Below are 17751 nucleotides of genomic sequence, written 5' to 3' on the forward strand. Positions count from 1 at the left end.
GCAGATCAACAGGTCGAGCCGCCCTTTCGAAGGGCTGCCGTGGTCTTTCGAAAGGAAGTGTCCGCACAGCTCCAAGCTTTCCTTCAAAAGAAGGGAGGCAGGAAACACCAAGGACGGGGTGCCATGGCTGACAAGCCCTTCCGGGGCTGTAGCCAGCTGCTCCCTTGAAGAGGCCTCCCCCACCCCGCAGGAGCTGAGCGCTGCTCAGCTGTCCCCAGCCTGGCAGAGCCCACTCGTGCTCCAGGATGGAGCCACAGCAGCAGCTCCTTCATGAGGACACACTCATCCTGGAGACCCTGCTGCCAGTGCTCTGCAACATCGCCGCAGCTGCACTCTGGGGCCGTGGGGCCACCCCCCACAGGGCACTGCCAGATTCCATCCACCCCAGGTGCCCTGGTGCCTCTGGACCTACCCCAGCAGCACCAACTGGTGGGAGCGCCTGGTGCTGGCGGAGTGGGATGACAAAAGGTGGTTGCAGAACTTCCGCATGTCGAGACAGACCTTTCAGGAGATCTGCCACTGGCTCGCCCCCACATTCCAGCACCAGGACACCTGCATGCAGCTCACTCTCACCCTGGATAAACAGGTCACAATTGCCATCTGGAAACTAGCCACCCCGGACTCTTACTGCTCTATGGGACAACACTTTGCGGTGGGCAAGGCCCCCATCAGGGCCGTATTTATGGAGGTGTGGAAGGGTCAGGTCATGTGCCCCCCTCACCGATGGGTGGGGGGCAGGGGCAAGGGGAACCCCAGGCTGCAGGTGGCAGGACGGGAGGGGCAGGACAGGGCTGGGGGTGGGGGGAAGAGGGCAGGATGGAAGGGGGCAAGATGGGGCTGGGGGCGGTAGGGGATGGACAGCCACACCCACACTAGAGCACTTCTCCTCCTCCCCCCCAATGCAGGTCGTCAGAGCCATCAACATGATGCTGCTGCACAGGGTTGCCTGCCTGGAGGATCTGGATACCACCATTGCAGGCTTCCAGGACCTGGGCTTCCTGAACTGCTTCAATGCTTTGGATGGCATGCAGAACCCCATCTGCTCCCTGCCACACAGTGCCGGCCAGTATGTTAACAGGAAGGGCTACCATTCGGTGGTGCTTCAGGCCCTGGTGGATGCTAAGGGCCAGTTCACGAACATCTATGTGGGCCGGGCCAGCTGCACCCATGAAACCTGGATTGTCTGGAACTCCAGGCTCTGCCAGCACATGGGGGCCGGCACCTTCATCCCCCAGAGGGAGATCCTGGTGGGAGGGACATCACCATGCCATTCTGCATGGTGGCAGACCTGATGTACCCCCTCCAGCCATGGCTCATGTGGCTGTATATGGGACACCTCAACCCCACCCAGGAAGCATTACCAGTGCTTCAACCACGCCCACAATGTTGTGGAGTGGGCCTTCGGGTGCCTTAAGGGGCGGTGGAGGTGCCTCCACATGCGGTTGGAGGGCGGGGCCTCAACGTTCCCCTGGTGGTAGGCGCCTGTTGTGTCCTCCACAATGTTGTGGAGGAAAGGGGGACACCTATGTCCCTGCGGGGGTCAGGGGGGATGCGGTTGGCACTGGCTATGAGCAGCCAGGCACCACCCCCCATCCACCAGGCCCATCACATTAGGGAGGCCCTTGAACAGGCCTTTGCAGATGGCCACCTGTGACCCCCCGCCACCCCCACTCACCCTGATGCACATCTGCCACCTGCTGTCCCTGCCACCACCACCCCCGCTGCTGCCCCGCCAGCACCACACCTGCACATCTGCCACCCCCCATCCCTCCCTGAGGAGCACAGCACAAGGAGGTGCATTGGAAATAAACGTTTATCAAGAACAGGAAGGTATGTGGAGCTATGTACAGGTCGGGGGGGGGGAGGTGGTTTGGAAGGGGGTGGGGGCACCGAACCTGGAGTGGGTGGGAAGGCTCATTCTGGGGCTGGGGTGGTGAGCCGTGAGCCCCGTCAGCCCCTAGATCCCCTGCCTCCCTGGTCTGGCTCCATATTTTATACACACAGCCTTTAAAGAATACTGTTTCCAGTAAAGGTAAAACCAAGAGAAAGACAGAAAAACTCAGGGCTCCACTATTATAGATGCCAGCAGGAAAGAAGGCCACTGTATTCACGATCGCTCAATTGTTAAAAAAAAAAGCAAGATTGGCATTACACAATGGATTGAAACCAGCATCGTTGATATAAAGCATGGCCACTTCATAGCCTCATGAAACCTAAAGATTTGTCTTAATTGTATCCTTTTAAAGACAGGAAGTGCTGTAAACATCTACAGTACCCTCACGAATAATACTATTTGTAAATGAAGGTCACTCTAAACTCTCTATACACTCTGGAAAGTAATATTTAACAATGAATGTCTCTGCTTCCTTAGTTTCTTTTTGGAGTGCTCTCAATTTATGTTTTCACTTTTTTTCTTTTAAGCTTTTTCGTACCATAGTTTGAAGAGGTAACTACAAATGAAGCATAATGTGATTTACAATATCAAGGGATAGGTTTTAACCAAAATTGTTACTAACACAGAATACAGAAACTAAAAAAGCTTTGTATTTCCTTTCACATATTATACAATATCATTGCCTTATCCTTAAGTGACTCAGATTCATTAGCAATCCTTTTGAATATATAATTATTGGCAGTGTTTTATCTTCCCATTTTCTGAGCCATACAGCAAAGGAATTGTTGTCTGGCAGGTTTGTCTGTCATCTGCCCAGTTCCAGGCGTAACCCTGTGGTGTAGTTTTAAGTACTAAGATCATGAATGGAAACTGCACCCAAACTAGACGACAAAGGACGGGTGCCTCACATTTTTAGGATGGTTTTAAGCTTGAAGAGACATTTTTGTTTATTGTGCTGCTTCACTTTTTTGGATACAGTAGCAGCACTGGCAGTAACTACTTTGGAGGTCTCTCTAACAGCTATAAGCCGCTCTTTCTATACCTGAATGGGAGCTTCCTAACCAGGGTAAGTCACCTTAGAGCTCATCTGGTTGCAGATTGCGGTATGATACTCAGATGGAGAATGAGGCTTTATGTAACTCTTCTGTTCTTTAAAAGGCAAATGATAAAAGCATTCCTTATTTTTAAAGTGAGTAAATTGTGATTGATTAACCCAGAGCGGTGGCATGACGAATCTTAATTCCCTACGTGTGCAAAAGTGAAAACAGATAAAGTGTGTTTATTTATCTGTTCCATGATGACAGTCCGTAATTTATAATGTAGTGGACACAGCATCCCACCATTCTTTTGGGGACAGACACAAAACTAAATTTAAAAAATATTTCCATTTTTTTTGAAGGACTGAGATGTTATTCTCACTTCGAGAAGCAGAATGGTAGTCAGATCAATTCCTTAGTGGTTCTATACTGTTAAGATCTATAACTTAAAGAACTCTGACTAAAGGGAGTGTGAATAGCATAATGGAACCCTCATTCCTGATCTAGGTCTCCTCAGTACTATGGTAATACAAATAATAACAAAAGCTGAAGAATAAAAAGAGCACATTTACTTCAGAAAAAATTTCTAACAAGTCATCCCAAAGATGAATAGAAATCGTGACTGATAGTGGTTTGGTTTTCTCGTTTCTTTGTTTGTCTGGTTTTAAATCAAAGGCTGTCTACACCAGAGAGTTTTGTCAACAAAATCCAGGGAGAATCCACGTCCCAAAGGCTTTCAGTCGACAGTAAATTGACACAAAATTGACAGCGTTCTCCTGCTCCCCCACGGGGCAGAATACCTCTGGCTAGAGAAAGCCAGTCTGGACGTTCCGAGGGGCTCTCTGTCAACATACAGGGCTTCCGGGACACCAGGCAGTTCTCTCTGCTGTGCTTCCGGTTGGCTGTTTCGTTGAGAGGGAGGCTGGGCAGTCTGGCCACTCTCTGTTGACAGAGTGGATTGCTCTTTTGATCCACTATGCAGTCTGGATGCAATCTCTCAACAAGTTTTGCCAGAAAATATCTTCAAACAGTAACTTCTGTTGACAGATCATTCTAGTGTAGATATAACCAAAGAAAGGAAAATAGAAGTCCATAATTCCAGGTTGCTCCACTTCACTGTCTCAGGTTTTTATTTGGTTTTTTTTTTATAATTCTTAACCAAGATCATTGTTGTTACATTACAGTTGATGTACACATAAAGTTAGTCAACATGACTGCTTGCTGGATGAGTTACTCCTTACTGTAAGGATGGCATAATCAGGTCTCAGTATGGTAAATTATGCAATTGCCTCATACCTAAAGTACAAGAGATCTAACTCTTCTCTATGCATGTTCACATTACACTTCAACTTATATCTCAATGTGAAGAACCAACACAGTATTTTTATTGTCACTTTCAATTCGGCAGATAGGTCGCGAAAGAAGTGGCTGTTGATAGAATAGATGGATGAAGTAAAAATAGAAATGCACGGAGAATCTGGAGCACATTTCCTAACAGAGTATGACAAGAAAGCAACACAATTTTAGTTAGTATAGCATGTATCATGCAAACTGCATCTCAAATCATTTTACAAGAGCAAAATTCATAAGGTGATGGACAATTTCCCCCCTCATCTATATTCTCTGAGCTCCAAGCTCTATTCCTATGCACCTTTACAAGAACAAAATTAGGGCAGGTACTATAGGAAGTGTGGTATCAATGACAGGAGAGAGTAGTGCAAAGAAAGGATACTGAAGGGTGAACAGATTATCATTAAGCCATTAGACCAATAACATAGAGAGGGAGAAATTAAGGACATGCAGGCATCTCAGAATCAGCAATACACACATTAAACTCCCACTGTCTTCAGTGAAAGTTGCATGGGTGTATCTCAGAAGAGAATTGAGTTCTATGGAGAATATTTTCAAAACCCTTAGCCTGGCCTCTAATTTTTGTGCTTATTTTCAATTGATCCAATTAAATATGGGCACTAATGAAGGGAAGGGAAGGGGAGTGGTACGGACTGATTATGAACATCGATAAAACAAAAACAATGGCATTTGGAGATAAGGAAATAGAAAGGAAGATCAGCGTAAATAGGATCGCAGTAGAGAACATAGAGAAGTTCACGTATCTGGGGACCATGCTCTAGACTGTAAGAAGGAAATAGCAACCAGAATAGTGAAAGCAAGAGCAAGTTTGAAGGTGATAGATAAGACCTGGAAAAGCAAAGTGCTTAGCTCAGGAACAAAGCTGAGTGTCCTGAAAACATGTGTATTCAGCAGCTTGTTGTATGGATGTGAGACATGGATGATAACAAAAAATTCAAAGAGAAGGATATTAGCATTCGAGAGGAGTTGTTATAGAAAGATCCAGAGCATAGGATGGATCACCAGCTAGAAGGTTACCAGTGAGGAATTATATAGGAAGATACATCTGAAAGAGAACCTACTGCAGGTTATACAACGGAAGTTACTGCTATTTGGGCATACCTGCAGAATGAACAAAAAATCAAGACCCTGGTATTCAGCATAATAGATTGTTCAAGCAGGAGGGGCAGACCCCACAGAGAATGGGTAGATGACATAGTAGATTGGTGTACAGCTAGTCTACCAAAACTAAGCTGCTCTGCACTGGACAGAGAAGGATGGAAGGAAATAGTGTGGGAGGCATTGGACACCAGCAGGGTTGCTAAGCTCATGGTTGTTGCTGATGATGACTAGTGATAACCTTTTAATATTTAACTCTCTACTTCCCTGCAGTTCACTGTTTCCATTCCGCTATGTGTACCTGTATTCAATTACTGATGCAAAATTGACTTTAAAAATGTGGCCCAATGAATGAGACTGACCATCCAACGCTCCCAAAGAGCTTTGACAATCCTCAGCTGAGCTATCTAGAAACTTTGCCTCCTCATTCCTCCCAAATTCTTTCTTCAATTTTCTTTCTTCTAGCATCACTGACAATGTCGTTATTCTCCCCATCACCGAGATGTACAACCTCAATATAATTTCTGAGTGTCCACACTGCCTTCCTCTCCACTTCCTTGGATTTTGGCTCTTGTTAAACCTGTCACTTTCAAGGACATGTCTACACGGGTAACCACTGTTAAAACCTGTTATTTCCTCTATAGGTTAATGGCTTGCTTATTGTCCAACTCACCAAGTATAACTGCTTCCTCGCATCTTGCCTTTCATCTCTACAATTTGTACAGAAGTCCCTTAGTAAAGTTATCTTACTCTTCTGACATGTTGACTGCATCATTTGCTCTCTGGTCCCATTCTTTCATATCTCACTGGAACAAAAACAAAGCCTTTCAATCATTTTTTAAAAATAAAACCATGTTGAAATAACTGCTTTTGGTTTGAAAACCTAAACTTTCTAATGTTGTTTTTTTGTTTATTTCTGCTTCTTGGAAACCTTCTCAGCTAAAACTTCATTGGAATGAATACATCTCTGTGGAACATTTTGTCTTTGATAAAACAGCTTTGTATGGTGAAAAAGTCTGTCAAACATTTTCCACCTAGCTCTACAGTACACAATTTCACCTATATTCTCACTTTCTCCTGCTCTTAGGGTATGTCTTCACCATGCAGAAGGTCGATCTGGTCAGGGCTGATCTTCCTCGGTTTGATTTCATGTGCCTAGTAAGGACGTGCAAAATCCAACTATCTGGGGTCAGCAGTTGACCCCTGTATTCCTCAATACCATGAGGAGTAAGGCAGGTCGATTGGAGGGTTGACCCCCCCCTCTGTAAGTTGATTGTAGGTAAGTTGATTCTAGCTACACAAGTACCGTAACTAGAATTCCATACCTACAATCAGCTCTCATGTCTAGTGTAGACCTGGCCTCAGTCTTGCTCCCATAATTGTTCTTTGTGCGGCTCGCTCACTCTCAATTTCTTCCACTTCTTTGATGACTAGCAGATCTCTTCTTTTTACTTCCAGGTCCTCCTTAAAACTCATTTCTTTTTTGAAGTTTTCTAATGCTAATCTCCATATGTCCTTCACTAACTCATGTTTGATTTATTTATTCCATATATTTGACTCCTCATGTGGATAGGGGTCATGTGTTTTATACATTCATAAACTACTGTGTATTCTTATGGCATTCCAGAATAGATAAATAACAATATTATTTATGAACTAGACAAGACAATAATCATTTGCTCTTGGCTGAGTTAAGACTAAATGTATCAGTTTAATAATGGATAAATAATATATCTTTGGCCTTTGACAAGATCCCTCACCAAAGACTCTTAAGCAGAGTAAGCTGTCATGGAAAAAGGTGGAGGGTCCTCACATGGATTGATAACTGGTTAAAAGATAGGAAACAAAGGGTAGGAATAAATGGTCATTATTCAGAATGGAGAGACCTAACTAGTAGTATCCTGTAGAGGTCCATACTGGGACCAATCCTACACAACATATTTATAAATGATCTGAAGAAAGGAGTAAACAATGAGGTAGCAGGATTAAAACAAATGAACAGTATTTTTTTTCACACAATGCACAGTCAACCTGTAGAACTCCTTGCCTGAAGATGTTGTGAAGGCTAGGACTTTAACAGAGTTAAAACAAACCTAGACAGATTCATAGAGAAAAGGTCCATCAATGGCTCTTAACCAGGATGAGCAGGGATAGTGTTGCTAGCCTCTGTTTGTGAGGAGCAGGGAATTGGTGACAAGAGTGGATCACTTGATGATTACCTGTTCTGTTCATTCCCTCTGGGGCACTTGGTATTGGTCCATGGCAGAAGACAGGATGCTGCACTAGATGGACCTTTTGTCTGACCCAGTCTGGCTGTCCTTAGGTCTACAGGATATACTACATTCACAAGGTGATGGACAATTCTCCCTCTCATCTACATTCTCTGAGCTCTAAGTTCTAGGCCTAGGCACCTTTAATACAGTGAGGGAGAGTGTGTTGTTTATATGATAGAAATACTGAGTGAGTATTCCTGCTATTTCTCTTCATGAATGATTTCTATGCAGGTACAATTTGTACTTTGGATACTTTATGCAAATATTATGGTTTTGGAGTTGTATTTGTCTGATGACATATTCTTCTGTAAACATCTATAACAGCAACAAAATATACAATAATATTCTATTTCTGTTTGAGTGTTTTGAACCATCAGTTGCTGGGACAGGAAGACTACTGAGCATTTTTTACCCTCCAGCTAAAAACAAAGGAAACAGCAAAAATAGTTAATTGAGAGGTGTTATCATTTGCAACTGGCCTATTCCCTATACCAGCTGAATGATAATATTTCCACACCTAAAGACATATCTACCACATACGTTGATCTTCATGTATGCCACATGTGCACATTGCTTATTACTCCAGCCAATGGTGGTTTTCATGCACACTTTGCTATCTCATTTTATCATTTGTTATCCTGTGTTAGAGGAATCCCAACAGGGAAGGAACACACTCTCAGGAATGTAAAATCCATCTGTATTCCTGTCTCGTCATGGACGGTTGAGGTCAAAGGTTGTGGAGAACAAATCTCATTTCAGTTCCCCAGAACCATGGAACTCTGAGACAAAAAATAACTACACTTTGTAGCTCACCTTGTCCAGCTCCTGCTGCTCTATTGTCCCTACCGCACACCCTTCTTGAGTAGCAAGGATGCTGTCATCACTTTCCTGGAGAAAAACTACTCTATCACATCACTGAACTTTCTATTTACAATAAAATTGTATTTTAAAAGATCCTAAAATTAACTTCTTCATTTGAAAGTATCTTTAATGATTGTAAATGGCAACAATGATGAAAAATAGTCATTTCTTAGGGAATCAATGTTCTAAATGTTGATGGGCAGATGTAAGTACCAAAGTCTTTGTGCTTCATAGGGTGATGACCATTCTTCATGTATAACAGGGTCACAACTTTTCTTCTCTCTGTACTAATCTTATCAGAGTGGCACCAGATCTCAGGAGTCCCTGGCTGTCCAGGTAAAAGACATAATTTTTAGTTGAGCTCTGCCACTGGTGTTAGTATTATCTAATCAGTCCTTGCTTCTGCTGATCCAAGACTTTGCAGAATTTCTGCTTTTGTCTACCTTTAGCACCTTTAGTCTCGGGGCCAACCTTCCTATATTCGCTTGATTAGATTTAATATTGCTTGATTGCCAGAACTTACTTGCTTTCTAAAGTCATCTGGGTTGAATTATAAACAGACTTTTACATTAATACCAGGGCTGCAAAACTGTAAGTATTGCTTATAGATGTGTTCACTCTGATGCTTAAAATAATATCTATTGCTAGAGAAGTGAATGATCTCTCTTCAATTAAATACTGAGAATGTACCTGAACCTGAAATTTCCCTGGATTTGTAGTTTCATGCCATCCTTGTTTCTGTTCATGTTGGAACCTAATTTAATCACAGGTAGCCCAAAATACAAATCTGAATCCCCAATGCATCAAACAGTGCATCTCTAGTAAATTATGTGTAAGGAGGAATCTTAAAAAAATACAATTCAGATTTGTTTTTGTGTGCATAAATAATAGAAAGGGGCAATCTGATCATGTGATGTGTTCACATGAAAAGGGAATTAAACAGCTATGGTTCTTTCTATTGCAGAAACCTGATTAAAGATAAAAAAGAAAATATTTGACTCATGGCCAAAAGAACAAATACACCAGGTCCTCCCCCTACAAACCACTACGAGAAGAAGCCATCTGAAAGCACTCCTGTAAAGAGAAGGTAGACCATGGTAGCGTGACAAGACTATCCTTAGAGAATTGATTAGAAATGGCAGATTGGTGCTATTTGTAAACTCTTTTATCTTTCATACTGTAGCTACTAACATTGAAATAATTGATAACAGCACATCTGTAATGTCTGAATGAGAGTTCTGATGAATGCAATGTATGTTTAAAAAGTAACTGATGTATCAATATGAGACTAATTATAATATTAGTATTATGATACTACTAACAATAAACATTTATGTAAAGGGGGGCAGCCAACTGCTTGTGCAGGTCCCCAGCCAAGGTGTGCAGGGGGCGATCTGTGCCCCTTAGAAGGGGTGGGGTCTTGGGAGTAAGGGGGTGCGATCAGGGCAGCTAGCCGCCAGTGCCAGCCAGAGCGCAGCACCGGGCCCCTTCCTGTCCAGCTCTCAGAGCTGCACAGAGTAAGTGGTGTGGCACTCAGGTGGCAATTTAAAGGGCCTGGGGTGCTGGCTGCTGCAGTAGCAATGGCAGCATCTGGGAGCCCCGGGGCAACTAAGAAACTTTGAAATCTGACAACTTGAGAATTGACCTGACTTCTCCCACTGTCATTAAGTCCAGAAAGAGAAATAATCCCAGTTGATTTTGTTTGTCCACCTCCCCTTTATCTGGACCTCCCAAGTTCAAGCCCATTACTATATAAACTTAAATTAGAATCAAAGTCTTCACAATCCACTGTGGACAAGAGGAAGGTGTCTGAACTGCTCACATTATTTACACTTGTTTGAAATCGAAGCAAATTGCAGAAGACTGGAAAATTTCAGCAAATATGTGCGGCCATTAATCATAAATCAGAAGTTAATTGACCAGATTCAGGCTATTTCCATTTAGTGTAAAAACCTGAAGATGGGAGGACTCGCCCATCTTACATGAGTAGACAGGGTGTGGCACCAATCATTCCTACTATGTTAAAAACAAAAATTACACAAGCTTTAATTACACACATTAACATACTCCATTTAATTATATGTTTCTGTATTGGTAAATGCTAACAAACATTTCAGTCTCAGAGTATGCCTTCACTACAAGCTCAGAGGGGATTTCACTCTGGCCTAAACAACATGTCTAATTCTCTTATACTTTATTTTGGCAACCTAACCTGCAAAAAGTATGCTTTATTTCTACCTCCTTTAATTTGATGATATAGGAATTAACTAAAGGGACATAATTAAATACAGGAAGATGTGTACTGAGAGGAGTGCTCCAATGACATTTGATCGTGACTAGATTGCTTTCATGGCTAGTGTTCCCTGTAATGTGGTTTGACTATGTAAGCACAAAAGTATTTGTTGGCAGTTACTCATTTTCTTTTTACTCATATGTCCCAGAGAAGCCATTCCCCCCATAAACCAGAGGAAAGGCTTCAGGCATGCACACTGTGCCAGCCTGCAAAATACATGTGACCCAGCTCACCACGGCCTTGTGGCGTGTTTGTGCTAGATAGATGGACATAAAGGAGCCGTGAAGACAGCAGATCCTGCCCTGGGGAATTCTGTTCTGGTGTTGAGCTAACATAGTCCACCCTAAAGGAACTTGCACTGATTGCCAAATCCAAAGTGCTCTTGTGAGTTTGGCATTCCTTTCTGCCCTCAAGATTCATGAGAGCCTCACACTGTCGGTTGCCAGACTGGGCAGTCCCAAGACATCACAGAACAGGGGAACAGAAGAGTGGCATAAAAGCCATCTTCCACGCCTTCTCAGTCTCTGTGCCAAGCTCAGACTTTAATGGAATTATGCTGATTTACACTAGCTGAGAATCTGGTGTAAGTAGTGGCAAATTAGATTGGTAATTCCAGTGCTATGAATAAAACTTATGCTCAGTATAATTTCAGATACACTTTCCTGTTAAATATAATGGATATTTTAATCTTTGTGTTTGTGGAGTATACTCACATGCACATAGGAAATGTTAAAAGGTCATTTAAGTTTAAAGTACCACATGCAGCATATTAACACTTTCCTCCTTCAAAGATGGAAACTATGTTAACCAGGGATGGTATTACACCATACTATTTTTGACATACGCCCACAGTAGCACAGCAGCGTGCTGTAAATTGACACTAGAGTGCTTGCTTCAACTGCATCTGAATGTTTTGAGAGGAGGAATTGTAAAAAAAAGAGAAATAATTAGTACCCCGTTCAGTATGCCACCTGTTATGTGAACCAGAATATTTTTCAGTGACATTCAAAGCATTATAGAAATTTAGAAAGCCAATTTACAAATTATAGCCCATATAGAAGTCACTTCATCCACCAATAACATTCAGTCATTGTAGGTGAAATGTGACAGCTGTTTGAATGGCACCTAGCAAAATCAACCATCTGCTTCTCACCGCCAATGCTTTTAAAAAGCTGGTCATCAGAGTTCCTCATAGGCCCTTATGTGATGTTGTTCAGCATTTCATTTATCTTTCCCACCCCTCTGTGCATAAACATCAATGTACTAGCTGAATATAGTGAAACTTCACATTCTGAGCTAGCACATTTCAGTCCTAGAGGGTGGCAAAGCCATATTTAATATGTGATTTCTCAACCTTTGTGATTCACAAGGTGTTCATCAGTGTCAGTGGGTTGAAGCAGGATTTCTTCCCAGTTCTTCTTGGATGGAAGGATGATGGCTACAATGCAAAGACTGCAGTGAGCCGATTAGAGTATCCATGTGTACGTATTTAATGTGTGTGTATTCTTTGGAGTTACACTAACATTTTGTGAAGTGCACAAAAAATCTAGATACAAAGGTGTACCCATGGTGCAATGGTACCTCTGATACTATCTGGATTTGGTGCTACATCTCCCAAAGACATCTCAGAATCTTTTCCTTTGTCTGCCAACACAAAGGATTTACTGCTTGACTGGCAACATATGTAGAGATAGGGATCTTCCAGTACCAAGAAATGGTAAATGCTAGGTGTCCAGCGATGCTTGAGGAAGCCCTTGCTGGAAATATCCATGTCAGGGCAGGCTGCAAAAGGGAGAGAAGATACTCCCAAACACTGGTGGTTAACACTGAAGTTAGACCTTCAACCAGTCACAACTGTGCTTCTGATCTCTCACACTGGTTACCAAGAAACCAAAAAAGAAAACACAAAGCCACCTTTTACTGCATTCCAGGTCTCTGTCTTCCAATCTGCATCTAGATCCACTACAGAGAGAAGTCATTTTGGAACTCTGCTCACATGTGCAAAATATTTTTTCTGACCACAAAGGGCCAGCCACATTACTAAGACAGTATAGGTCTGGATCTTATCCAAAATGCCAGGCTGCCAGACAATCTTTTGGTGTCTGAAAGTAAAGGATTATTATTTAAAAAAAAAAGAAAAAGGAAGAGAGATGTTAAATGGTAAAGCAGTTACATCCATGCAAAGCCTTCAAAGTCCACATATCTGCTTCCTAGCAGTACAGGCAAGTTTGCAGACTTGAAAATCCCACAAGAACACATCTTGAGCTAGGTTAGGTCATTCTGTCCTTTGTTCAGAGCATTATTTGCAGAAAGTTTACTTGAGATGTAAGAAGCTGGGCTGAAGACAACCCACAGGGCTGAAGACAAATTGGAGGTGTTGTTGTCTGTTATAGTCTTTTGCCAAGTGACTGATACTTTCTTTGTCCCAAACACGAGCTGTGCAGCTTGTGGCCTACAAGCCTTAGAGTTCTGTCCATAGACACGCCCCTACATGCCTTGCTGAGTCATGAGACATTCCTGGCTTTCTCTCAAAGGGTCAATGGAATAGCTGACGGGCCTTAAAGAGTCATCCGGGCAGACTAGGCAGTTCATTACCAAACTCTCTCTGAAGCATAGCACAAGGTTTGTAATAGAGACATGCGTACATATCCGTACCCAAAACAACAAAGGGGATATAAACATATTCGTGAGATTGTACCATTTTTACAGATACCTTACATGATATATCTGGCTTAATTCGTTGTCATTCTGTAATACTGATATTAAGAATATCCTTAAGCGTTCCCCCAAATTCCATACAGCATCACACACTGTTTCAGTACCTCCTCAGATGTGATGCCATGCAGCATATCGCTTGTACCTAAAGCTGATCCTCGCCAAGTGTCTGCATCATTTATTCGTGTTATATTGAAATTACATTTTGACTTGCTTTTCCACTAATAAACCTTCAACACAATGTATTCAACAGTTCACAGTTTTACTTTGAAATTGAAGGCTTTGAAAGTAATTCATCTTCAAGACAGACATCTCCTCCTGTGTTTTCAAAACCCATGGATTCAAATATTCGCCCATGGTATGTATAATATACAGTATATTCATTAATCACATTGCAAACATGGCTATGTGTGAACAACTGCTCAAACGTTCTGCACAGACAACAAGGCTAAACTGCCAAAAGTGGCTTCTCATTTTGGTTGCCCCGAGGGCAAAACTCCTGTTGAATGCAGTGGGTCAGCTTTTCCCCACACTCACTGCCATAATCCTGAAATTTTATAGTTCTGTGATCATTTTAAAAGAGCCACAATAAATAGTTTAGGCCGAAAAATTTAGCTAAATAGTTTAGGCCTAAAATTTGACCGGTCTTAAAATTGATATAGTCCCCTACAGTCGGAATGATTTTTCTTTTCAGTACCTTGTTTCTTATTAAGAGGGCGGAAAAACAGACTATTTATTTGGTTGTTTTGAGCCTTTGGTAACAAGATTTGCCACAGAACCAGCAGAGGGAGCATAAGTAAACAAAAATACCTATTAGATCTAGTCTCTTCTCATCTGTATTGCTCATAGCCCAAAAACATTCCAAACAAAAGAGAAACATAACTGACTGTGTCCAGGAAATTGAAATAAAAAAAAAAGCCATTTATGCCAAATACACAAGAAAAGTTATGGAGAAAGTCTCCTTTTTATTTCAAGTTTTTCAGTAATTGTATGTAGGAGGCGTAAACAGAACAAATTTAAAATGAAGAAAAAGGAGGCTGAATGGCAACATATAAATCAAATCCAATCCAGGTTAATAATGACCAATTGTTTTTCCAACGATGTTTTTGGTTGTTTATGTGGAATTGATTGACAAGCTTGTTTTATTTCCCAAAGGACTGGAGCCAAATTACTGAGAAAAAACATGTAAAAATCATCATAAATACATATATACCTTGTGATTTTCAGTAGATTGATCAGACTGAACTGGAAGAGAATCTGAGCAGTTTCCTTTATTTTAAGGCAGTGGTTCTTAAACTTCACTGCAGCCTGCACCCTTTTAGTTCTCAAAATATGTTCTTGCACCCCTTATCAAAAATCAGAAATGGAGATGGGGGGGCCTATACACTTTTAAATGCATTTTAAACATATGTAAAATAGTTTTATGTTATTACTCACCAGAAATAATAGTACAGCAAGCATACAAAAATCCACAAGTACTACCCAGAGATGTTGCAGTGTTTTGCTGTGGAAGCAAACTGTAACCAACACACTAACAGTTAGCGACTAACTGAATTCATATATAGGTCTGATGAAACAAAAATAGTCATACTTACGTGCCTATGCTTAATTTGTGTATGTAATGATTTACCTTCTAAAAAATCTGGCAAGTCTCGCACCCCCAGAAAGGATATCATGCACCCTCAGGGGGTGCCTGCACCCCAGGTTAAGAACCACTATTTTAAGGGGAATTCCATCTAGATTAGGGCAGGGGCATGGTTGTGGGGTTATATGGGACTCCTCACACTATTGTGTATGTATCCATTTTGTAGGTAAATAGCAGCTTTCAGTCTTCTGAGTTTTTAGGCTGAGAGGTTCCACCAGCATTCAATTTGTTACAAAACCAAGTTACAGAGAAACCCAATCTATGAAAAAGTAATTGCCAGTGCTCCTTTAAATCAGACCCAATACTGAAAAAAATCTGGAAAGTATGCACAGTGTTTACTAAGTAGAATATCCACTGCAGCCATTGTTACAAACACATATTTAGCTCCTGGTTTTGATCTGCTTACAGGCAAAGTTTCCAACAAAGTCAGCAGTAGTGAATGAAATAGCTACTGCCTCAGAATACTGGACAGTGAATCTTCGTGTATTTTAAGTTTATTGTGTGCATATACAAACCTTCACAGTAGCCATTTTAATATTTGTCTTGAGGAAGGTGCCAAATTAATAATGAACACATGGAAAAGGAATAGCATAAACTTCACAATGTAATATCGAGTGGTGTGATTAAAAGCAGCATGGCAATGAAAACTACAGGATTAGGAGCCTGAGTGAAATAAAATGGAAAAACACAAAGTAGGGTCTCAAATATGAAACTTGTTAATGTGATAAAATCCTGAAGGGCTTTTCAGTTTTGACCTATATTTGAAAACACAGCATGATTTAAATGATGGTATTAAAAATCAAATTGAATTAATTTCAGCTCTTTCATTGATATTGCCTCCCATTAATTGAATGAGTCTTAGTGCAATTTGCCAAGATGTCCACTTGCTTAAGCACTCAATCTTTTCTGTATTTTCTACAGCGCATCTGCAAATGGGGAAGATATGGATTCCCCACAATCTCTTCAGGATGATATTACTGAATATGCCACAAACGTAGACAGTTATTGGTAAGTGGGGACATAATGTATTTCTGTAGTGCATTTTCTATAGATTAAGTGTATGACAGAGTGGATTTACTGATTTTTCCTTGTCGTGGATTAAAAATGAGTCTATAAGACTTCAGGGGATATTGATTTGTACATTTGAGCCTTATCACTAATACATAAATTATTTAGAAAGTGTATATCATGCATCTTGATATTAAATATCCAAGATCAGAGAAAGCCAGGGCCTACAAAATTGCTGATTCCTAGTTCACGGAAGAAGGGGTTCCACCTAAATGCTGTATACATTGGGCAGTAAGCAAGTCCAGTGTTAACAACCACTATTATATGTTTGGAACTGAAAGCTTTTCATTTTAGAGTCTATTCTTAAAGACAAGGTGCTTTAAGATGTTATCTACATAGAAAACTGGAAGTTTGGGTGGAAGATACTGATATGGACACAATAGGAAAATGAGCACAGACACAGGCATGGAGTTAAGCAGCAGCCACAACTTTTATTAAACTTTTAACACAAGAAAAAGACGCTACCCATCCATGCCCAGGCTCTCCTGTATGCGTCATTTAATTGGTCCCAGTTGGCCCGTGGGAGGTAAAAGATCCTTCCTGATACCCTAAATGCATGATTGGCTAGGCCCACAGCATTTTTCAGGCTGGATCCCCATTCCAAGTTCAGGTAGATATGGTTAGGTGCTAGAATGGAGCTGAAAGAGACTCCACTTCATCCTGGCACTGGGCTAATGCCTGGGCGCTGGGCATTCTGGCCAATGGGTGCCAGAGACAACTAGGACAGGACATATTGTCCCCTGGCAAGTACCGTCTTTCTTTGTTACTGGGACTGTCCACCTTTCACCATCACCCAACTGATGCAGATGAGTGGTACTTGCCCTTCAGTTCAGCCATCCTAAGACAGACGGGGAGAGAAAGAGATGGATGGGAGGATGGAACAAACAAAACAAAATATTATTTAACATCTAAAGACTAACCACGTTTAATTGCTGCACTGATTTTGGAAAGCCTCATTTGGTAGGGATGGTCTGAGTCAGCACTTGAACAGGAAACCTTCAATGACACCCCCTTATGCAGTGTTGGTGATTCAGCACTGCTTTTCCACAGTGACGTTAGGAACTTTTGTGCTGTTGGATGAGTGTCTAAATTTGAAACCCTAACATTAGTCAGTAAAGATCCCCTGTTGTTTTATGCAGAACACAAATACTATCCATAAAGCTGGCTAAATTAGAATCGGGCCAACTAATATATCCTGCTTACTTAAATTCCTCTGCACTTGTGAATGGATATAGTAGTAGTAGTAGTAGTAAGCCTCTTCCACTCCTACAGCTTGGAGCATTCACCAGCATCTTGTCCTGGGCAATCTTTTCCAGTTCTGAGCAGAGGTATCCTGTCTTTTTAGTGTCTGCCTTCAGGTCTCTATGCCAGGTGTTTCTTGGGCACCCTCTTTTCCTTTTTCCTTGTGGGTTACAACTTAAGGCTTGCCTTGTGATGTTGGTGGTTGGTTTTCTGAAGTTATGTCCAATCCATCACCATCTTCTCTTCCTGATTTC

At 41.7% G+C, this 17751-nt stretch overlaps 1 protein-coding gene across 1 annotated transcript in view; it reads left to right on the top strand.

Moving 5' to 3' along the window:
• LOC142023303 (transient receptor potential cation channel subfamily V member 3-like) overlaps positions 1-17751 on the top strand; it is a 37668-nt gene that overhangs the window by 2136 nt on the left and 17781 nt on the right. Inside the window, 4 exon segments of the mRNA XM_075014117.1 lie at positions 8738-8870; positions 9499-9621; positions 13796-13900; positions 16109-16195. Coding sequence (XP_074870218.1) covers positions 8738-8870; positions 9499-9621; positions 13796-13900; positions 16109-16195 — 448 coding nt within the window.

This window comes from Carettochelys insculpta, chromosome 19, assembly GCF_033958435.1.
Source record: "Carettochelys insculpta isolate YL-2023 chromosome 19, ASM3395843v1, whole genome shotgun sequence".
Lineage (NCBI taxonomy): Eukaryota > Metazoa > Chordata > Testudines > Carettochelyidae > Carettochelys > Carettochelys insculpta.